Here is a 24,815-nt window from a genome sequence, read left to right on the forward strand (position 1 = left end):
CGGGACGGCTTGGTCAAAGAGCGCTGCTACAGTCGAAATCCGTTTTCGACCCCTCAGACATCGCAGACAAAGTATGCCTGCACAGCGCTGCCCCCAGCAGTCCCGCTCCCAACCAACAGCAAACGAGCCTCCTCACTTACTCCCCTCCAGAGTCGGCTTTCACTGTTGTGGGAAATCCGTGTTCCGCTGCCTGACCATTTATTCACCTTCACTTCACAACCAGCTGTTTCTACTCTTGTTGCGCTGGTTCCCGCTATGCCGCTTCCTCCTCCACGGAATGCTCCCAGGGAGCTCTGGTTACCAGATCCACAGACGTATGTCAGACCTCAATTGAGGAAGGAACGTTCCTCTGCTCCACACGGCACCCTCTCACATTCACCGAGGCTTCACACCCGACTTCCTTTTCTTTACTTAGTCGAGAAATTTCACGTCCCCCCACGGGAACACCTCGATGACACAGCCTGGGTTACCAGTTAGCTCCACACGGTACCCTCTCACCTTCACCGAGGCTTCACACCCGACTCCCTTTTCCTTACTTAGTCGGGAAATTTCACGTCCCGCCACGGGAACACCTCGATGACACAGCCTGGGTTACCGGTTTGTCTGTTGTCCTGTGATCCGCAAATCAACTGGTGAGTACTTCATCTATATTCAAAATTCCGCACAAGCATCAACTTTTCCAGGGAGGAAAGCACCCAACTGACCCTGGCTCAGCTCCTCGTCCTCGTCGCCAAGAAATGTAGTAAAGAACCACTACATTTAAGGGTTTCCAAGTACAACTTTATTCTGTCATAGGTAACAGGTGCTTCCAGCTTGGCGGCAGTAGCTCATCTCAACATTCTAACCCACACTCCAGGATGTGGGGTGGATCATACCAAGGGGTCGGGTGGAGGAGGGGTGGTCGGGGAGATGGAGACACGGGGAAAAAGATTACAACACGTTATAGTGAGCTGAGAGCAAACCAGAGACGTTCCAGATGTAAAGATGGCAGAATGCTAGGCTACCCATAAGAACAAGGACTAGTTAAGGAGCCATTCATAGCCATATTACTTTTTAAATAATCCTGGGGGGTGGGGGGGCGCTCAGGTAATGTCAGCATACATGTACAGAGTGAACAGTATAACTGTTCTGAATTCTCTTGTGACTGCCAGGCTTAACTAACATGTGTTTTGCCTTTTGTGGAATAAAAATGATTTGAACACAAAAAAAAAAAAAATAAACCAAGGGCGTGTGCAAGGCTTAAGATTCAGTTTGGATCAGTTGGTGAACTTTGAAACAGTTTAGAAAGTCTCCTTTCTCATGAGGTCTGCTAGTTTGCCAAAGTATTCCAAATAGGAAGTGCCTCTGTCTTGATTTGAATCATATGGAATACACTAATATTAGAATCTCACAGTCGCTGTTAAATTGAAGCAAGCTGTGACCCTTGATTTGTTGGCATGATCTTGTATTTCTTTTCTAAAACGTGTTTTTCTCTTGTCTCCATAATTGTGCTTCGGATTATCAAGTTTCTTTCAAGAATCAAGAGTGGCAAACCCCTATTGGTTACTTTCATGAACTGCCCTAGAACTAACCTTGATTGAGTTTTACAGCTTGGCCTCTAACCTTCAGACATATCCTTTGTGTAGTAGACTGTAAGCTATGTCCGCATTCCCTTCAGTGTATGTTTTCTCTATTTAGAAGGTCTGTGGTATCAACGGATATACAGAGAACAAGGTGGAATTTGCATAATGACTCCAACACTCATGAATCATTGCAAATTGACCATGTGGCATTGAAGACTCTCTGGGGGATGAAAGGACACCAGACATGCATACTCCAGGTTGCAAAAGCTGGTTGCATCTACCATTTACATTATGTACATTCTGCAAGGGTGGTGGAGGCCCAGTGAATGGTATATTTCACAAACAACATGAAAGAAGGATATTATGGTGTATTTCAGTGCAGAAAACTGCTATAATGACATCCAGTTTCACAAAGGACAGCTTTAAGTAACCTATCGCAAGTTCACTAATCATCATCATTCGAGCAGAGTCAAATTATGCACAGTTATTTCGTCCTGCCCCCTTACCGAGTGAGCGTGAGAGCGGGGTGTAAGTAGACACATGTTAAGTGACAAAGTAGTAGCTTGACAGCATTCTATGTTCTAGATCCCTGACATACATTTCTGGCAGTGAAATAGTGTATGCCCTATGTGGAATTTGCATAGTAACTGATAGGAGCATGTGGGACTGTCTGGGTGAACCTGTGTGTCAGTGTGCACGGTGCACGGCGGATGTTATTGGTCAGGGAAATGAGACAGAATGCGGGAGTGAAGCCGTTGGTTTTGTGTTTCATAACATATTGCTAGAACCATGGTGTCATTTCCAGACGCAATAGACAATCAGAATTCATAGTAAAGCTTTTAGAAGAAGCAGGTCAATCAGGCGTAGTATTATGATATGAGAAGAGAACATAGTTGAAAAATTAGTGACCAGAAACTTTGTTCTTATACATACACATGATCAAGTAATATTCAATGTGTGATGGCAGTCTGAAAAAAAATGTCTTCAAATTTAAAACATTTTAGCTAAGAATCATTTATTTAGTTGCATGTAATTTCTGTGTCTACTCAGGACACAGGCTAACAAATTACTAGCCTACTAAGTGGCCTATAAAATATAGAAACTAGGTAGTCTTATTTCAGAGTGATGCAGTGCTAAAAGAAATATTTGTAATTCCATTTTTAAGGCAAATGTGCATACAGAAATTAAAGAGATTTCACAGTGACAGATCCAAAACTAAATACTGACACAAGATAGTGCGATGTGACAATGTTTCAACTGATCACAGTTATTTAACTGGGCCTCATTCAGGACAAGCAGTATTCTAAAAAATGGCTGCCACCAGTCCGCATTTTCATAATGGCAATGATAGACCAAACCAAGCAACTAGTCAAAAGAAAATTCACAATTGTAGCAAAGCTTGAACAAATCAAGGGAGTGGCTAGGTCAAAAGACTATGACGATGGTGAACTGAATGCAGGACACATCTCTCCCAGAAACCTCATCAAATCCTACATTGATTTCCTATGTATCCAAACATAAGTTGGAACACAACTGTTCCAACTGTTCCTTAAAATGTTGGATATTGTTACTCTTTGCAATTAATTAGACTTTTAAGCCATCACAAATGACATGCGTCTGATTAGAACATTTCCATCCAGCATCATAAATAGCATGATGAACTTACTTTACTACTACAAAGGGGTGATGTTTTTTTTTTTAACCTTTATTTAAAGTTTCACAGGAGTACAAAAATGGCAAAAGCAAGAAGACAAAGAAGGCAAAATCAACACATGAACATAAGAAAAGAAGAGTCCGAAAATTAATCAGAACGTAATCAGACAAAAAACTATGCAAAGTAATATTGAATGATGACGATAATCGAAATGCAGCAAAGTATATCTCTGAAAAATGTACATAAAATGGACATACACCAAAATAAGGTCCGACAGGAGGACGCCACAGCATCCCATCACTGCCCAGCGCCCAAGACCACCTGTCCAGCGGCCATCCCTCCCTAGACACAATTATGTACAATAAATAAGCAGCCACAGAAAACCAACCACTCACTATAGCCATCGACATCAGCACTGCGAGGTCTTAGCGGAGAGGCAAGAGGAGCTCAACCCTCCCCAGTCGGGGTAATGCCGGCCTGTGTGAGGGCCTCCTGGGCCAGGCGTTGCCGATGGGTGTAAGCTCGATAGGGCTCCCATATATCTGTGGGCCTGGAGGAAGGGGGGAGTAGAGTGCTGAATTCCTCGCAGTTAATGTTACAGAATGCCAAGCTGTTTAACCATGATTGAAGAGTGGGGACCCTACTGCCACCCCAGAGCAGCGCTATTTCCCTCTTGGCTAATATAAAGGAAAGCGCTGCCAGTTTACGAATGTTCCTAGGGAAGTTCGCGACATATCCCAGCAGTGCGATCTCAGGGGTCGGCAGGAGAGGAGTCGAGAGGATATCTCCCAGGGTAGAGTGAACATCCAGCCAGTATTGATGTATCTTGGGGCAAGCCCATGTTAAATGTGCAAAGTCTGCATAAGGGGAAAGACATTTCAGACAGTGATGTGGCCGGGAGCTGTCTATTTTGTTGGCGCGGACCGGGGTGAAATACATACGTCGGAGGAATTTAAACTGTAGTAACTTGTGTCGGTTATTCAAGGAGACTTCCGTCGTGGCCCTACAACAATATGTCCATTGGTCATCCGAGATGGGACCACCCAGGTCTCCCTACCATTCCGCCCTAAGCTTGGAGTCGTCAACAGGCCTAAGTGCAATGCATTGTATGTATAATTTGGAAATCAGGTGTGAGTTGGATGGGGACTGTATCACCAAAGTCAGACAGGGGGACCTCCTCCGGGGGTAGAGGAAAAGAGGGAAAACCTTCCCTCAGCACAGAGCGAATCCGGGTGAGGATAAACGCGTCCATAAAGGAGTGGTCAGAGAATCGGGGTTCCTCTGTCACAGAGAATGCGTGACCATCGGGGAAGAGATCTCCGAGGGTGGCGATAGTACATTTCTGCAATGTGTGTTTCACCAACGTCTCTTCAGTGATGGGAAGGAGAGAGGGGTTGGGGAGGGGCAGCACCGGGGAGTAGAGCACATCAAAACCCAAAAGTTTACGTAGTTTAACTCAGGCCCAGTATGTGGTAGAGACGGTTTGTATATCGTGTGGGTCTCGAGGAAAGCCCGTGGGGAGCACCTCGTTGAGCTGTCTAGTGAGAGCCAAGTCTACCTCGGGGCGTAAGTATGGAATCCGTGCGTCTGGGTGGAACCACGGATAGGCATAGGCACATTGGGCAATTAAATAATACAAGTAGAAGTCCGGAACCCCCAGCCCGCCCCTGTCAGTCGGCATGGTCAGGGCTTTCCAGCTAACACGAGGAGTGCGGTTACCCCAGACCAACCGGAGAAGGAGAGAGCGCAGACGTGTGAAGAAGGCTTTTGTGAGGGGGACCGGGATGTTGTTGAAATAATACAAAAAACGAGGAAGCACCACCATTTTAATAATCGCAACTCTTCCGGCCATGGAGAGGGGCAGGCCTATCCAGCATGCAACCTGCGTTTCCAATTTGGAGACCGTAGTGCCATAGTTAAGGTGAACCATATAAGTAGTGTCTAGGTGAATGTGTATTCCTAAATATTTAACGGAATCGCGTCACCATTCAAGTGGAAATTCCAAAGACCAGGGCGTGGTGGCGGATGTAAGGGGAAAAATGACGGACTTGTGCCAGTTGATATTTAGCCCCGAGAATGGCCAGAAGCGTATAATTTCCTGGATCAATGGGGATAAATTATCGCGGGGGTGCCTGACGTACAATATCATGTCATCTGCGTACATGGACATCAGTAAAGGACCGGTACGAAACTGCAGCCCGCGATGGAGGTGTTTCTCCTGGAACTGCCGGGCCAGCGGGTCAAGGGCCAGAATAAACAATAAAGGGGAAAGGGGGCAACCTTGCCTAGTTTCCCGATAGAGGAAAGGGGTCAGATAGCATACCATTGAGCCGCAGCCGAGCGGAGGGCCTAGTGTACAACAGAGCAACAGTGGAAATAAAGCACTCTGGCATGCCCATGCGGCGCATGACCGAAAGGAAGAAGGGCCACTCTAGGGAGTCGAATGCCTTCTCTGCATCCAATAATATCGCTGCAGCCGGAGTCTCTGGATCAATACGGTGCAAGACCGTAAATAGGGTGCGGAGGTTGAGGGAAGTCGACCTATGTGGGACAAAGCCTGATTGCACGGGAGAGATGATAGATTCCATCAGAAGCGACAATCTGATCGCCACCACTTTGGCTAGGATTTTGTAGTCTGTGTTTAACAGTGATAACGGCCTATAGGAACTGCAAAGCATGGGGTCTTTCCCGGACTTAAGCAGTAGAATTATCCCGCTTCGCGGAACGTCGGGGGGAGGACGCCCGTGTCTAAGGCCTCTGCATAGACCTCAACCAGACGAGGTACCAGGAGGTCCTTATATGTTTTATAAAAGTCGGCAGAGAAGCCATCCAGTCCGGGGGCCGAGGAACCGCGCAATGCGTCAATAGCCTCCACGATACTGTCCGCGGTAATAGGGGCTAACAGGAATTCCTGCATATAACGCTCCAGATATACCAGGGCCACTTCTGACAGGTACTCTTCTTGGGCGGACCGAATTCCGGAGAGGCGGGAGGAGTACAGGTTCTGATAGTACCGGAGAAACAGTTCACAGACCGCCGGAGCAGACTGAACCGGAGAGCCGTCTGGGCCGGTCATGGAGATGATGCAGGTTGGACTTCTAGGGGGGCGCAGAGTGTTTGTCAGTAGGCGACCAGGGCGTTCGCCATCTCCGTAGCGCCGCGCCATGCAATGCTTATTGAGGAAGGACAGTTCTCTATCTGCCGCGTCCCGGAACCTAACCATAAGTACCAGACGAGTAGTGGCCAGGCTGTCCGAGGGGCCCGCGAGTAGTTCGCAATCAGCTGCAGCAATTTCTTTTTCGATCTCGTCTAACGTGGTTCCCAAGGTACAAAGGATGCCTGCGTGCTTCGAAATACACACCCCTCTAATGTAAGCCTTAAAGCCCTCCCACAGGACCGCCCATGTGTCAACAGAGCCGGTGTTTAGATCAAAGTAATCTTCGATGGCCTGCCGAACCTCCTCGGTGAAGACGGGGTCGAGTAACGCCCGTCCAGGGAATCGCCAACACCTCTCATATCCCCCCTCCCTCGGGATGGACAATTGGAGAGCAACCGGGCAGTGGTCTGAGAGAGTGCGGGGGAGAGTGCGGACTGACCCCAGCCAGCTAGCTACTACCGGGGAGACTAGCCAGTAATCCAGTCTGGTCCATGTGTTGTGGAACCCAGAGTAGTGCGTGAATTCAGGGTTGAAAGAATGTAAATGTGCCTCAACGTCCGTAAGGGAGTAATGTGCGCAGATCTCTCGAAGGGCCCTGCGGGAATGGGGCTTGGAGTCAGGGGTGGAAGCGGTACTGTCCCTATCGTGATCCATGAGGAGGTTAAAATCCCCGCCAATAATCAAGGACCCCGTATCAATCGCAAGGAGGTAGGTAAACAGGGATTGGTAAAAGGAGGGCGTATGAGAGTTCGGGCCGTAGACGCAGACCAATGACACCCTATGTCCCAGCAGTTGACCAGTGACGATCAGGAAACGACCCTCTGGGTCGCACTTCGTGGCAAAATGTGTGAACTGGATGCGCTTATGAACCAGAACAGCCACCCCTCTTGAATATGAGCTGTAGCTGGAGAAATACCTGTGCAAGACCCACCCTGACGCAAGGCCACCCGCTGGGGTGACTGCCAAATGGGTTTCCTGCATAAAAAGGACGTCTACCTTATGACGTGCCACATAATTCAGGACCTGTCTCCTCTTTCTATTATCGTTCAGATTGCACATTCCAAGTCAACAATGACAGTCCGGAGGGACCAGGTACATTCCCAAGCACACCCATATCAATAGCATTTTAAAGATGGCATTACAACAACGGTAAATCACAGCAGTCAGAAATATCCTCATACTTTGCAATCCTCGATAATCTACAAAAACAAAAAAGGAAAACACATGAACCCCCTCCCTCCCGCCACCCACCCTCTCCCTAACCAGAAAGAGGAACACCCAAGTAACGGTCTCACAAAAACAAACCATAAGGGTATGCACCATGAGGCATGGCAACGCCACGCCAGTCAGGCAACCAGCATTCAAATATCCAAAACTGTAGAATGATGAATATGCATAGAAATGAGCTACAACCACTAGTCATATTGGAAACCAAGGGAGAGAGCAAAACAGCCATTCAGTCCAGGCCAGATTGGGAGAAGAGGTCCACGCTGGATTGTGAGGACGGTTGCGAAGGCGAACCACTCTTGTTATGCTTGAAGTTGCGGAAGAATTCCTGTGCAGATTGAGGGGTGTCAAAAATTCTTGGCTTGCCATCAATGTCCACCCTTAGTCGGGCCGGGTAGAGAATACCGTAGCGGAGTCCCAGATTCCGAAGTATGGCCTTGACGCTCGTGTATTTCCGCCTAGCTTCCTGCACCATGAGTGTGAAATCCGGGAAGAAGGACAGGTTATTACCTTGCCATTGGATGTCGCCCTTCTCACGAGCCGCACGGAGGGCCGTGTCCCGGTCACGAAAGTTTAGAAGCCTTGCAATAATTGGTCTGGGTGGCTGGCCTGGTTTGAGGCGGGGGCCCAGCGACCGATGTGCTCGTTCAACCACAAAGCCCTGGGAAAAGGAATCTCTACCAAAAAGGTCCGACAAGAGCTGTTCTACAAATGTGTCCATTCGACCAGTGGGGGTCGTCTCCGGAACGCCAAGAAGGCGTATGTTGTTGCGGCGTTCCCTAGCCTCCATATCCTCGTTCTTAATCGCCACTTCTTTAAGGAGCTTCTCGACCCTCTCTAGTCGTTTCAGGGAAGAAGAGGCGCCGTTGTCGAGGTCCGAAACCCTGGACTCCACCACATCAAGCCTGCGGTCGTGACCTTGGATCTTTGTATTCATGTCGGACAGTTTCTTGTCTAGGTCGTCAAAGCGGGCGTCCAGGGCCTTGAAGCCAGATCTCATTTCAGCTATCATGGCGGCAGCGAGTGAGTTAGAGTCCGACCCCTCCGTCAGGGGCACGGCCGGGGCAGCAGCGTCCGCAGCAGGATCCGCAGAGGCCTCCAGAGGTTTTTCAAACTGGAGTTTAGGCTGCCTGGGGTCCTTCTTGACCAATATGGAAGGTGCGTAGGGGCCCAGGAGGGCGAAGCCGTTCGTGGCTTGCAGGAGTAGTAAGGATCCGGCCAACTGCGGATAGAGCAATCACAATGGTCGAAGGAAGGGTGTGACAGGGCAGATCCTAAGGAACAACGCTCACTGCAGGGCGACCAACGCACCAGTACCAGCTGAGGAGCCACAAAGAAAAGGAGGGGACCGATGAAGGTCGCACAATGCCAAGTCAGATCGTAGGACTTCTTCGGTCAGCTGTCATCAAGGGACCACCAGGGGCAGAGGCACCGCAAAAGAAAAATTCACGGCAGGACCCCCCCAGTTAAGACTGGTATGGGAGGGAGGAGGTTGCCGCATGTAGTGTCAGACGAGTTGGATGCGTGAGCACTGCCAAGCGAGGGCCCGAGACAGGGGGGGGAGGGGTATGATGGAGAACTCCCCCACCGGTCCAGCAGCGCCTCCTCGATGTCAAGAGGGGGGGGAGCACAGACGCCCAAGCCCCACCGGCCCACAGCCGCCACCCAACACACCACCCCACCAGGGTGTCAGACCGGCACCACGCACACTCCCGGTCGGCCCCTGTACCTACTGTGGGCCCCGGCGCCAACTGATCGTTGTAGGCCCGAAGACCGGAAGGGCGGAAGCACCGGAACGGCCGCGGGGGCCCAGCAGGGGGTAACCAGGAGAGGAGGCGCAGGGACGATCCACAGATCGGCGGAGGGCCGGGCGGGCACCGCAGGCAGGAAGGGAGGCGGGCGAAGGCTTACCCCAGCTCCGACAGCTCCAACGCGAAGGCGGCAGTGCCTCGATGAAGGCCCGGAGGTCTCAGGCTCGATCGCAGCTGCCAGGGGTGTCGCCGCCGGCACAGGCGGATATCATCAGGCTGCCGCGAGTCCCACGCCCACAGTGGAAGGGAAATCTTGTGGTTTCGCTCGCTCTACGCCATAGGAGGGCTGCTGGAGATGCCCGACCGGCGGAGCTCTATGCAGATGCGGCCATCGCGGTCGCCTCCGTAGCCACGCCTCCACAAAGGGGTGATGTTTTATGTAATTCTTGAAATTAACACATCCACTAGTATCCCTACTGGCATTCCCAGTCAGGATAACTGTGGAAATCCGGTCACACATTTGCATTGATTAATCAGTTTTACGTTTTACACACTTTCTCAAACATTTCCTCAATATTTCCATGATTCGAAAAATATATTTCTCAATTTGTCAGGAACTGGCACACAACACAATCTTAGCACAATGCAATGTGTAAATCTCTTCAACCACCCATGCAATTTTGGGAACATTATCTTAAAACATTGCTCTGTTCATCTACACTCATACCTGATTACCTCCACTTGGCATGTCAATCAAATCTGTATTTGAATACTCAGAATGGGACCATCTATTTCCATTTCCTCAATTTTTATGTAATTATCAACTACATGTAGTCTATTCTCTAAGCTGTGTAGTTAAGTTAAACAATCTTCACTTGGACCAGGGCCAGGGCTAACTTGTATTTAGCTAGCTCCTTACTGAGGCGGCAAAAAAATAGGATGGACTGGGATGCGGCCAAAGTAATTACCAGTGGTTGAATGTATTCAATCATCCTACCCATTACTTTTTTGTATTTCAAACTATGATGGGTATATCTAACCATGGATCCTGTGCTCACTGTGCCACTGGAACTGTACCTAGTCCAGCCCACCTTAAGAGATGTGCACTGTCCACCTAGATGCACACATTGCACTGCAAGTGGACCATAGAACCAAGATACTCTGTACATGTGACTGAGTTATCACTGCAACTGCTCCCATTAGCCAAAGGAATCTTGTACCTGCTGTGCACACTGCCCATCACTGCGCCACTGATCCCACACCTGGAAGAGCACTTGTTACTGTTGCCCAGATGCACAATCCTTTTTGTGGTGAGGACCCTCTTTCGTCCCACCGCTATGGACTGTGACCCCTATTAGTGAGTATACTCCTAGCTATCTTATCCCTTGATGGTTCTGACCATTGTTACTTGGCTCATTGAGCGGCTTAGTTTGGAAGGCCTACGTGGTAGGGATAAATAAAATCAACAGCAATGTGCTGTTGCCCACTCTACTACCACAATATTCTTGGCAAATAAAAGTAAACCTAAATATTTTAAACAGAAAAAGTGTTTTATAATAACCAGAGATTCTGAACACATAGATTCAATCGTCATCAGCAGTATGCATATAAACAGTATAAATTCATATTATGCATCTCTTTCCCTAGCCTGGTGATTAAACTTACCTGATTTGGAGACAAATGAGTGCGTCGCACCAATTTAACGATGCGATAAACCAGTACAAAAGGGACTAACATATCCCGACAAGCAGGAATTCAACTAAACCTATATGACCTGGTAAGTAGCAAGCTACGAGGACCTCATATTCAGGAATGCCTAAAATAATACAACACGCTAAAAGCATGTCAATCGCCTTTTATTTTAGATACTAACAGTAAGCAACTTATCAACGGTGGCTACCTCCACTCTCCATCTCTGCTTCTTAATCATGAGGTAACTAGATTACTTAAGGCGCTTCATTAACATGAACACATGTACGAAATGGAAACATTACATGTTGTCTATATTGGTTTTCTACAATTTAGGATGTAACAGCATCATTCTAGAAAATTACCAATTGATTAAGGTAATACCGTATAGAATAAATTGAACCACTTCAGTGGTGTATATAAGTCAAGCGTACACCAAGAGCCCCCTTTTTAAGGTAAAACCATATCCTGTTATTATGTTGAAGCAACAATTCAATAACTGCTTGATTTAAATTCTAATTGTTTTTATTGAAAAATTCTCTACCTGTGTAGAACCGTCCTATCACCCAAAGGAATGTGCCACCACTTGGTGTGATGTTACGATAGTAACACAGAATCAAACAGAGAGGATCTATACTTCTCCGTTTTAAGGTATCTGTTGAAATCCACTACTTGGTTTCTGGCCCCAATTTTCGCATGGGATTATAAACCCCCATAAGAACCAGTACTAAAAAAGACTGGTCGACATGGCACAGTATAGATATAACAGTGTACTGAGACCCACCCCAGTTCCCCTTGCTCTTGCTATCGCCCATATGCATAAGATAGACAAGTCTTAGCCAACTTGTACCCAGTCCACAAGTCCATACCACATGCTTAATAAAAGAGGAGAAAAAATGTGCCCGTCTTTGTAAACCAGTATGCTGAAACAATAGCTGCTAGTTATTTGTGTAAAAATGTGGATTTTTTAATTCTGTGATCTGTTGGATAATGTTCTCACTTTATATAAAAAAAAGAAATATAGCCATGTTTAATAGAATGTTTCTTCTTCTAGAACCCTGTCCTGATGAAGGTTACATCTTAGATACCGAAACACTGCGTTGACAACTTGTGTTCATGCTTTTTAATATACTTGTGTATCCATGTACATTTCAAAGTACATTTTTAAATTGTATTTTACTGGCACTATATATTTATTTTTTGTATTTTGTGAATTAAAAATTTTACAATTTTCTAAATCTTGTGTTATGAATTGTTTTTTGTACCTTTTCCCTCAATTATTGTGATTTATTTTTCATGTGGTAATGGCATCTATAGGCTAATTGCCGGCTCACTCCCCTTCATTCCCCTTCTACATCCTCCTAAAAGAAAAATATTCCTTTTCTCTGCCTAAACTCTAGGCCTACTAGGGACCATTCCTTTGTTTTCCTCTGTTGTTTTCTCCTCGTCCCTGATTGGATCTGAGAGGAGACCTCCCTTTTACTTATTTACTTAACACGGTTTGTAAACCGGGGAGGTGTTTCGTAACATACCTCAGAGCAATTTTGCTCAATAGGCCATTATGGAAGGCCTAAAAACACTTAGCTATAGTGAGGATCAATTCAACAAGATCATCAATAGCACAATAAAAAATATAACGACAGTTAATGTTAACAATAGTGATGAGGAAGAATGGCGCATTCTGTGGAATAATAAAAAGAGGATAATAAGAACAGAACTGCATTCCGATTTCTTAATAGATTATTGTAAACATGGGACAATCCCTAAAGGTCTTCAGGTGACCAACGAGCCAGGGATCTTTATTAATAACCAAAAATGTATTAAAAATTGGACCCTAATAGTAAACAGATGCAGCCGGGACTGGATGCTTTTAATAATAGAAACAGCAACCGACATCTTGATTATTGAAAGAGAAGAATTAAAAGACCTAGAGAAAAAATTGGAAGAATGTACTGGTCTGGAAGAAGCCAGAAAAAAACTAGAGGACATCCAAAATGACGTTAATGGTTACAGGGATTATCTAATAAATAAAAAGAGCAACAAGTTGAAGAAAGATATAGAAAAATATAACCCAGAACATGTCTATCCCTACCTCCAAAAAGACTACTACGAGCGACCCCGGGAATACACCCAGTATCGCAAACCTGGGCAACAAAACCAAAGACAAAATTTTCAACGTAAAAAAGTGAGGTTCTTTGATACCTCGTATACTAGTTCCGATTCCGAACCAGAAACAACTGAGAACGGACACAACTCAATTTCAAAAGATAAAGAAACGACAGGAGCCCAACACAGAGATACACTCTCTTTTTTAGAACAGCGACAACACTTTTCCCACAATCGAGGGAGGGCGAGAGGGAAGAGCAACTATACCCCTCGACCTCAGTACAACCACCGATACCAGACAAGGAGTCAAAAAACCTGGGACACATAAAAAAGCACCAGTAATTAATCTCTCAGATGTTCATCTGACAGAGACAGAAACAAATCTGTTGGAAAAAGGATTAGGCTTTGCCATTGCATCCCCCGTAGATAGGTTCAATCTGGAAAGAGATCTTCAGGCCTTCTTCAGGAAAATAAGACTATTAACTTTCTTTGAAGGTAAAGACAAGACACCTTCTTCCAATAAGTCAGGGCTTAAACCTAAATCCTCTTGGACCCCTAGCATAGGTCAAATGAATAAGGACATAGAAGCATTTGAGGTAGTAGTAAAGAAGGGTATCTCTGATTTGTTATATCAAAAGAATTGGACCAATTTCAATTTAAAAAAGGAAGAAAAACAGGCCCTCCAAAAATTACAGAATTGTGAGACGCTAACTATCAAACCCGCAGACAAAGGCGGTAGTATTGTGATTATGGCAACACATCAGTACAATGATAAAATGCATGCGCTATTAAATAATCAGGATCACTACAAACAAGTTAAAAGAGAGGAGTGGCTACAACTAAAAGAAACAGTTAAAAGAATATTAGATCTAGCATTAGAGGATGAGGTGATATGTAACGAGGAATATAAATTCCTTGTTAATGAAAATCCAGTGGTACCTGCTATGTACGGGTTACCGAAAGTACACAAAGATATACATAACCCACCAATGAGGCCCATAGTCTCTAGTATAGGTTCCCTTACAGAACCTTTAAGCCAATACGCTGACATCTTCCTTCAACCCCATGTAATCAATCAAAAAGCCTACGTTAGAGACACGGGAGATATTATTCAGAAACTAGAGGGTACCCCGTTCAACAGTGATTCTCAGATCTTAGTAACCCTCGATATAGAGGCTTTGTACACTAATATACCCCAGGACAGCACCATTGAAATGGTAGAAAGCCTCCTTACCAGCCAAGATAGAGACCTTAATGCACAGGAAATTTTTATATTGGATTGTGTCACTCTAGTATTGAAAAACAACATTTTTATGTTCCAAAATGAGTTTTTTAAACAAATCAAGGGGACCAGCATGGGAGCCACCTGTGCGCCGAGCCTGGCATGTCTATACGTTGCCAGGTTCGAAGATAATCACATTTTTAATCCCATGGCACCATTTTATGAGAATATATCGAATTGGTCTAGGTATATAGACGACGTTTTCTTTATTTGGACAGGTTCAGTAGAGATGCTCGATGAATTCATTTTATGGCTGAATCTAGGGGACAGCAATTTAAAATTCACTTCAAATCATGATACACAACAATGTGAATTCTTAGATATACTGATTAAAAGTGATGAGAATAAATTACAAGTCGAACTCTTCACCAAAACAACAGACCGCAACACGATGTTGCATTACGACAGTTTTCATCCACCATGCCAGAAAGACAATATACCTTTCGGGCAATTTCTCAGACTTCGACGCAACTGTACGAAAATGCGTGACTTTGAAAAACATGCGAATATACTTACTGAGAAATTTATCACTCGAGGGTATCCGAAACGGATGATCAAGCACGCTTACAAAAGAGCAAAATACTATAACAGGGACAATCTTCTCCAAAATAAACAAAACAAAACAGAAACAACCAAACCACTCATTTTTGTTACCAACTATAGCTCTGTAAGTAACAAAATAAAAAACATAATAAACCGCAACTGGCACTTAATAACCAACAAAAAGAAAGAAAAAATACCTAAGCCAATGTTTGCGTTCAGACGCAACAGAACAATAAGGAACAGTTTAGTACACACCTATAGGGAAACTAAAAGTGATTTGCAACCAAGTATTAATAATGCCCCCCTCCCAGTTGGGACTTTTCCATGTGGCAACTGTGGTAATTGTAAATCAATAATAAAGGGTGCGTGTATAGAAGTAAACCAGAACTCTCACAAAATTCAGTCTATGACGAACTGCAGGTCCAAAAATTTAATATACCTGATCAAATGCCCATGCAATTTACCATACATAGGCGAAACCTCCAGAGAAATTCGACTCAGATTAAATGAACATAGGTCAGCAATAAGGACCAAGAAGAAAGGAGCACCCCTGACCGAACACTGGCAGGAGGCCAACCACTCACTAGATGACCTATCGTGGTGTGTGTTGGAACAGACACATATGAATGCCAGAGGTGGCGATATGGAAACCAAACGGAGAAAAAGAGAACAATTTTTCATGTCAAAATTTAAGACAGTGAAAAAAGGATTAAATAACAAGGAGGACTGGGAACGAATCCTGGTATAATTGGTGACCATAGACATCTATTGCCACAGTCTCCTTTGAAGATAGTATCTTTTCTGAAAGCCTCTTAGTACTAATAAGAGTATAACAACTATCACAAAACACCCATGTGGCGTAGCCAGCTGGTAATAAACATCCCATAGAAATTGCGAGTTGGTAACAACTTTCAATACCCCGCCCATTATATATATTTTTTAATAGAGTTCCCTTATCTGTTTCTGATTTTCTGATTTTCTCATTCTTTAATAGAAGCAATCCGCTTAGGTCTGGGGACCCTAACTAAGAGAAATATAAAGTATTTTCACACTACAACATCGCTCAACCCTTTGAGGAATATTAGACTCGTCTAATAAACTATCTTTATTAGCATACTCATTATAAAGTTTAAAAAAAACGAGCCACTTGCGAACTACTAGAGTAGTTCCTCCCTGATTGGCCGGGACTTAAGGGCAGTCCTCGGTTCTTATTTTCAAAGAACTACTCGAGTAGTTCAAGACACCTGACTGAATGCGCGTAAATTAATTCATTTTGGCATTTTCCCAGCATTTTTTCCATTCTTCGGAACATGCGGCATTATACCAGGTAATAAATGGCAACAGGTACGTTATGCCCATGTAATAGCAAAAAACTACTAGAGTAGTGTCTCCATCACTCCGAGGAGGAGTCACGATATTACAGGAAGTGACGACAGATTGGATTAGTCTCAAAAACTACACGGGTAGTCCTTCTCCTTTGAAACTACCGGAGTAGTTCAATGCGCTTGACAACAACGCGCGCAAACCAATCAATATTAATAGGCGCCAGCTGTGTCTCCCGACCAGGCGTCTTATAAACTCGGCGGGCAAGCACCCCGCCTCATTCACGAACAGAGAGAGGCGAGGTAGCAGGGAGGCCGGAGCATTCTTATAAGGTAAGAGAACCTGTCAAGGGGACACTAACAAGAAACCCGCTGTAAACTAGCCTTTCTTGATGCATTAGCTGCCCCTTCAGAGAACCCATTATACTTATGCTAAGCTGTAGATCAGTAAAGACAGTCAGTAGCTTGGTTAAGAATAGGTCTAATGACCAGCACGTTTTAAAATATAACTAGCAAGACTGACAAACTAAATAAATAATAATCTGATTTCCCACAATATTCTTGGCAAATAAAAGTAAACCTAAATATTTTAAACAGAAAAAGTGTTTTATAATAACCAGAGATTCTGAACACATAGATTCAATCGTCATCAGCAGTATGCATATAAACAGTATAAATTCATATTATGCATCTCTTTCCCTAGCCTGGTGATTAAACTTACCTGATTTGGAGACAAATGAGTGCGTCGCACCAATTTAACGATGCGATAAACCAGTACAAAAAGGACTAACATATCCCGACAAGCAGGAATTCAACTAAACCTATATGACCTGGTAAGTAGCAAGCTACGAGGACCTCATATTCAGGAATGCCTAAAATAATACAACACGCTAAAAGCATGTCAATCGCCTTTTATTTTAGATACTAACAGTAAGCAACTTATCAACGGTGGCTACCTCCACTCTCCATCTCTGCTTCTTAATCATGAGGTAACTAGATTACTTAAGGCGCTTCATTAACATGAACACATGTACGAAATGGAAACATTACATGTTGTCTATATTGTTTTTCTACAATTTAGGATGTAACAGCATCATTCTAGAAAATTACCAATTGATTAAGGTAATACCGTATAGAATAAATTGAACCACTTCAGTGGTGTATATAAGTCAAGCGTACACCAAGAGCCCCCTTTTTAAGGTAAAACCATATCCTGTTATTATGTTGAAGCAACAATTCAATAACTGCTTGATTTAAATTCTAATTGTTTTTATTGAAAAATTCTCTACCTGTGTAGAACCGTCCTATCACCCAAAGGAATGTGCCACCACCTGGTGTGATGTTACGATAGTAACACAGAATCAAACAGAGAGGATCTATACTTCTCCGTTTTAAGGTATCTGTTGAAATCCACTACTTGGTTTCTGGCCCCAATTTTCGCATGGGATTATAAACCCCCATAAGAACCAGTACTAAAAAAGACTGGTCGACATGTCACAGTATAGATATAACAGTGTACTGAGACCCACCCCAGTTCCCCTTGCTCTTGCTATCGCCCATATGCATAAGATAGACAAGTCTTAGCCAACTTGTACCCAGTCCACAAGTCCATACCACATGCTTAATAAAAGAGGAGAAAAAATGTGCCCGTCTTTGTAAACCAGTATGCTGAAACAATAGCTGCTAGTTATTTGTGTAAAAATGTGGATTTTTTAATTCTGTGATCTGTTGGATAATGTTCTCACTTTATATAAAAAAAAGAAATATAGCCATGTTTAATAGAATGTTTCTTCTTCTAGAACCCTGTCCTGATGAAGGTTACATCTTAGATACCGAAACGCTGCGTCGACAACTTGTGTTCATGCTTTTTAATATACTTGTGTATCCATGTACATTTCAAAGTACATTTTTAAATTGTATTTTACTGGCACTATATATTTATTTTTTGTATTTTGTGAATTAAAAATTGTACAATTTTCTAAATCTTGTGTTATGAATTGTTTTTTGTACCTTTTCCCTCAATTATTGTGATTTATTTTTCATGTGGTAATGGCATCTATAGGCTAATTGCCGGCTCACTCCCCTTCATTCCCCTTCTACATCCTCCTAAAAGAAAAATATTCCTTTTCTCTGCCTAAACTCTAGGCCTACTAGGGACCATTCCTTTGTTTTCCACTCTCAAAATGGACACTCGCTTTATCAAGACACCTTTCTGCATTTCCTGGAGCAGTGCACGTAGAACCTTAATCTTATTGCTGGATCTGTGTCCTCCTATCTGCTGAATCAATAGATAAATATCCATGGTCCCTGTACAGTTTGACAAAGATGAACAATGCCTGGAGTTGTACCTTCAGGGTAAATCCTCTCTCTGAATGTGACAATGTTTATCTCAACCTTCCCTTTTCACTGGAGGTGTCAATTTTCAAGACCAGCAAATCATACTCTCTGCTGTTCATCCTGCTAGAATGGAATGCAAATGTAGAAATATGACTTTTCCTTTGCTGGTTGATCTTATTCTACACTATACCTGTAGTGTTTCAATTTCCCGTCACTGGTACTATACACCCAGAGCTTTACCTGTCATTGGCTGGGAACTATTTCTGTTTGTGGCATCTGGGCTTATACTTGGTTGCCAAAGAACTGACGATGGTACGGTTATCCTGCTCATGTTGTACTTGCAATAAGGCATACTCATCCCAAACATTTTCACCATAAAAGACTGCCCAGAAGAATTTCAAAGACGGCTAATTTCTTTGCTGTTAATTTCATGATATATAAAGTAGTACTGTCAGTCTTTGAGATTTGTGCAGTTCCCAGAATACCACAGCAGGCCCTGAACCCAATTGCTACAGGTAAAGTCCTGATATCTGATCAGTTAGAGGCCAAAGAATCATAATTATTCAAACCCGAATGAGTCTTGTTTTGTCCTGGTTGACAAAGGTGGAAATTCCACAACTATAAGGTCAGAGCTGATCATATGCATTCGAATGTTAAAGGGTCACATAAAGATCAATGAGTTGGCAATGGGTGTTAGTCAAAAAGCATTTTGTGCCATTTAGAGTTTATCTTTCATTTCTTGGTGCTTGTAACAAGAAAGTAAATGTTAGTTTACATTCTTGTTACAACCTGAAGGTTGCCTTATTTCTCTCTAATGAGCTCAGACTAAGTCACCTGTGAAATCTCTTTGTTTAACATAGTCGTTTGATCCACAATGGAACTTTGTGTATAAATCTATACATTTGTGCTTTCTCTTTGCTTTGGGAGTCTGCTCAATTACAGTTTACTGGAGGACAGTCCTGGTTGGCCGAATCTGTGATTCACAGATATTGACTTCTCTTTTGTTAATAAACTCTTCCTGTCTTTGACTCACATGTGCACAGACTTATTTACACCACCGGTAATTGCATTCCATTTATTAAATATTTTGATTGACAACTGAGAAGAGAATCATACCTGTGAAATATGCTCTTGACACCCTAGAGAAACAAAGACATGGAGAGAAATGTAAGGTCAACCAATGTAAATTAAATCAATAGTATACAAATGTGTATTTCAGATGACTAATGTGCATGACATAACATTGTTTAAGGCAGAGACCACAATATATCACATCAATATATTACAAATGTGGCTTATGGCATGAAACATCAGAAACTTGCACCTCTGGGAGCTTCCTTATTAAAAGGATTTAGGTTTAAATTGAGAGTTTAGCAGTCTGTCCCAGCAAACTCCCAGTATAGAGTATTTACCACACCAGTGATAGGCAAATATCCAGATTTTGAGAAATAACTAAAGAGTCTGCAATCCCTCATGAGTCCCGCTCATAACTACTCCCCTTTGATACGCCCACCCTAGTCTTGCCTTTTCCAAACCCTGGATCTTTTCACACTGGCCACCTCTGACCCTCACCCCACGCTCTTTCCCTTTGAGCTGATTTAGTTCCTGAAAAAGGACCACCAAATAGGGGATGCATTTCAAAGATTTACATTGAGACTCCGATGTGTATGGAGGCACAGCTCATCATGTCTTGGGGTTCTGACAGAAGGGTGCTTTCTTAAAGCAGGAGGGCCAAGAACAGGCAATCATGGAGAGGTACTTGTGAATCTATGGTACCATCCCTGACTAACTTGGAGGAAACAGCACCATTCTGGTGCCAGATGAGTCATTGGACACTAGCACTCTTTGTAATTTAAAGCCACAGAACAGCAGCAGCAGAAAATGGAGCAGGAGTGGATTGTCATGTCCAGAGGAGGGGAATGTTGCTTGTCTTGCCCATTGTGTTCCTCCAATCAGCTGAAAACTGTGAACTTTGGTTGGGGTGGCACTGGAAAGAGCAATAGTAGTTTTTGCATTAAGGGCCTGGCACAGATAATCTAGGAGTCCCAAGTACATGATGGGCAATGGGGGTAGGATTATGGTGAAGTAGCAACACTCCTGGGCTGTTGTGGGCCCCAAAGTTTATTGATCTTGAGGGTGTATACCCCAAAGTGTATTGATCTTATGAAATATGTGCCACATTTAGAAAAGATTACCGGAATATATTAATCCTGCTGACGTGACTGCCTTCTGGGAAGTGACCATTATAGATAAAGATGTAAGATGCAGGCCAAGGTGTGTAAAAAATACTTTTTGCCCCTACTCATCCAAATAAAAGTGGGCAGAGCTTTGGAGAAATAGCTGTAACGGTTTTAACGGTTAGTAACTGGCCACACAGTGGATCCCACTTAGTGAGAACATTAAAGGACTTTCAGTTCAATACTACACTAATGTGAAGAAGAAAGTGTCATAGGTGAACAACAGACTGGTACCCATACACTCACAACCGGAGATGATCACATCCAGGTTCTGGAGGTAGTGCAGCTAGTAGGTGATTTACCAGTGACACTGTCTGAACTTAAAATAATCAAACAGCTGTGTAGTAGCTTTCATTGTGTAACTGGACGAGACAATTCTGCTAGGGCCATACATTCTGTGTTTCCAACTGATAACAGCACAAAATGCCCCAGTGCTATATTACTGTAGACTCTAGAGTCCTAAATATTTGCTGCAGATCTCCCTCATGCAGTTTTCATCAAACCTGTGAATCTGCACACTCGAGCAGAGACGCCAAATTCTAGATGAAATTTAGGGGGGGATCCTGGAACAGAGCTTCGACCCCTGGCTTGTTCCTCGCGACCCCTGGGACTGCCTTTGCAATCCTTGGCCTGAGAGGTGGCAAAATCCGTGCCGGGAACACTGTGGATGATCATCCTTATGGACGTCAGCTGGGGTTCCACTCTCCTTGTTTTATGTATTTGAAGCGGAAAATATGGGAACTCTACTACGCATTATCTGTTTCTTATGCAAGAGACCTGTGACAAGGTGTTTTTTCTGCTCCCTGATTGAGTACTAGACTTTGTCAGGGTCTTTGTGAACAACTCACAATGATACTCCTATTTCCATTGCCATGCCTATGCTATGACATTGCTGCTATCTGGGAGTAGTTTACTGGAGTACTGAAGTATAGGTATTCTCACCTGAACCGGATTGTAATGGTTTCCTATAGGCCCTTCTTGGGAATTCCATGTAGTAGATCATAACTGAACTCCCTGAGCACTTGGAGCATGCCATGGGTACATGCAAGGTGGATACTTAGGTTGCGTTACCACCTATATCGACGGAGGTGCTCCATTGTTGCTTTCTCCATTCCAGCAAGTCCTCCAAGCCATGCTTCCTTAGACCCCCTTAACTTGTAATATACTATGAAGCCAAGGGCAGTGCTTGTCTTTCAAAACATTCTCAAAAAGGACCATTAATGACCTGGCTAACCCTCTATATCAGTTTTGGTAGGTCAAGGTTCGAGGCACACTAAAACAAAGACGTTGGCTGGTTAAGTGCAAAATGACACACACTTCATGAAAAATAACAGGCTGATGGAGCACCTTCACATACACTGCTCTGAACTCGGGACAGAAACTATCAATCTGGAATACACAAATGACAAGAAGGTAGTTTAACCCTTTAATTGTTGCCAAAGAGAACTGGCTACCTGAAAGATAAATGTAAAGATTGGTTCCCCTTAACATTTAGGTGACCATGGAATTTGATTCCTTAAGCGAGTCCCTCTCACTTATCCAGTGTACAAGTTTTAACTCAGTGACGCTGTGAAAATCTCTGTTCAAAAAGGACCACAATAGTGACGGAATTCATGGCTGTCATGCACTAAGGGGCTGGGGTCCAATTCACAGGAATGCAGAGAAGATCTGTGCTGCTGAGTATGCTGAAGAGGAGCTAAAACACCTTGTGTGCTTAGACTCTCCTTGCACCAACAAAGCTTCAGAATCTGTGTGACCCAGCTGCTGTGAGTTGCGTAGCGCTGCTACGTCTGACCAAGACCAGAGACAATGCTGAATGGCCCAAGCCAACATGTACTGAACACCTAAAAATACCGCACGTTAAGGTACTGTAGCACCAAGGCCAGTGTGTTAACCATGATGGAAGTCCACAGGAATGTGGCCCGTCAATTCTGTGAGCAATTGCACTGCAGTATGTAAGACCAACTTGTGATACTAGAAAATGTACCGCATGAGGTGGACAGTAGCCATTGTGTGCTGGCTCCCAGGAAGTATCAGTCCACTATATTCCCATACGAGAACGATGATACCCTGAGATCTCAAACTATGAGGCTATCAGTATTATAAAAATGAGCCATGTATGAATTGTGCTTGACAAATTGTAATTCTACAATCATGTACCCTTTTTCTCCCTTTTGTCTTTCCACAGAGACCATATTAGGTCATTTTTCATGACAATTTTTCATGATAATGCCTCACTAAGGGCCAACTCAAGCCCAGAGGCTAAACCTAGCAGCCGATTTTTGCTGTTAAGTTTTAGGACCATAGGCATTTAACATTTAGTTTAGAATTGAGTATTTTTGTAGGGATCAACAGAGGTCCTGATGAGTAGGCAGGAGGGGTCTGCCTATGAAACATGTCATGATGACAAAGTAGACTACACTTGTAATTCGACTTACTAACCCCTTTTTAATGTTCCCAGCTTGCGAAGCCATTAAAATTAATTTTTTCGACTAGCCAGGGAATTTTTACCTTTTTTTACACCACCATTCACGTAAACAGGTCCCTACACTCCCTAACACATACCACTATCCTCATCACATCACATAGCCTATTGTCAAAAAATAGAAGTGCTCCCGCGTCACTCGTAGGTTGAAGCCCGCCCCGCCCCGTAGAGGGACGGGAAGACCCCAATGATGGGAGAATTAAACTATGGTATTCATAGTGTGTGAGGGGTATTTTAAAAACACACAGTGCCCTCATTCTGCCACCCGCAGAGAGGCCTAATTTTCACTTTGTAGTTTTCACAAGTTTAGAGAATATCATATAAAATTAGTCACCACTCACATTGATAGAATCCCATTGTTTACACGTTTTGAGGTTGCCCATCACTGCTTTGAGCTCTGGCTTCATCAAATGACATGTGACATCCTGTGTGATGAAACATCACACTTAAGGACCAACTCACCAATATATGAAGCTGTACCTGAAAACTGGCATTCCTAGAGTGAGGACAGCCAAGCTGCTAAAACAGAAGACATCACACTTACTAGGGTAATAAAGGCCAGAGCCGCTCTAAGTGCAGCCTTACTCAGTGACAAAGGGAAGCTGCAGCTAAATTGGGCTGCTCCTTGGGCTAGTGAAGAAGACTGCAGCACAATTGGGCTGCTCCTTGGGCTAGTGAAGAAGGGACGGTGCCTGTGGGGTCCTACTCATGTGGAAGTTGTCCGCTGAGGGCAGATAGAAAAGGAGACTCCAAGTGTCAGTTGACTGACTTCCTGTTTTAACATTAGGGCCATAAAAGGTGGAGAATCCTGCCTGGGCACATTGGTAGAACAGATCACCAGATGGTCGCTGACCGCCAAAGTGCAGGCTGGGATTCCCAACACTCAAAAGTTGCATCTGAGTCTGATCTGAGAGAGTTGTCGGAGTGCAGTTTAGATGCCCAAAAGGAGAGTCATTGACAAAAGAAGGAAATCGCTGGTTTTGTTGTGTCCAGAGAATAGTGGTCTACTGGCCTTTTGAAGCACCAAAAAGGACTTCCAGGGAAGTCGATCACTGTGGATAGAGGAGAATATAAAGCAAAAACCTCCCTTTCTGAAAAAGGTGGGCCACCTAACACTTGTGCCATGAGTCCTTATATACCAAATCAATAAAGGGTGGCTAATCCCCATGCATCAATGTTGGAATACAAGTGATTAGACCCCAATTTAAGAGATCTAATGATCAATAAGAATAGCATTCACAAGAAAGTCAGCGACAAGATATACTCCATGTTGGACTTGGCCCTTTTTACACTGTCATCCCTGAACGTTTTGGCAACCTCCTGTATTTTTTATGACCTGTTGTTGGTTGTTTTATGACTCTGGGCACTTTTTCACTGCTGATCAGTGGTAAAGTACATATGCGCTCTTTTGTAAATTGTTGTAATGAATAAGTGACTCCATGATTGGCCATTTGATTTTCTTG

At 43.9% G+C, this 24,815-nt stretch overlaps 1 protein-coding gene across 1 annotated transcript in view; it reads right to left on the reverse strand.

Moving 5' to 3' along the window:
• The window catches only part of LOC144756199 (E3 ubiquitin-protein ligase TRIM39-like), a 363,500-nt gene that overhangs the window by 196,135 nt on the left and 142,550 nt on the right, over positions 1-24,815 (reverse strand). Inside the window, exon 4 of the mRNA XM_078645806.1 lies at positions 19,747-19,769. Coding sequence (XP_078501932.1) covers positions 19,747-19,769 — 23 coding nt within the window. The remainder of the gene's footprint in view (positions 1-19,746; positions 19,770-24,815) is intronic.

The sequence above is a fragment of the Lissotriton helveticus genome, chromosome 5_1 (assembly GCF_964261635.1).
Source record: "Lissotriton helveticus chromosome 5_1, aLisHel1.1, whole genome shotgun sequence".
NCBI classification, from domain to species: Eukaryota; Metazoa; Chordata; class Amphibia; order Caudata; family Salamandridae; genus Lissotriton; species Lissotriton helveticus.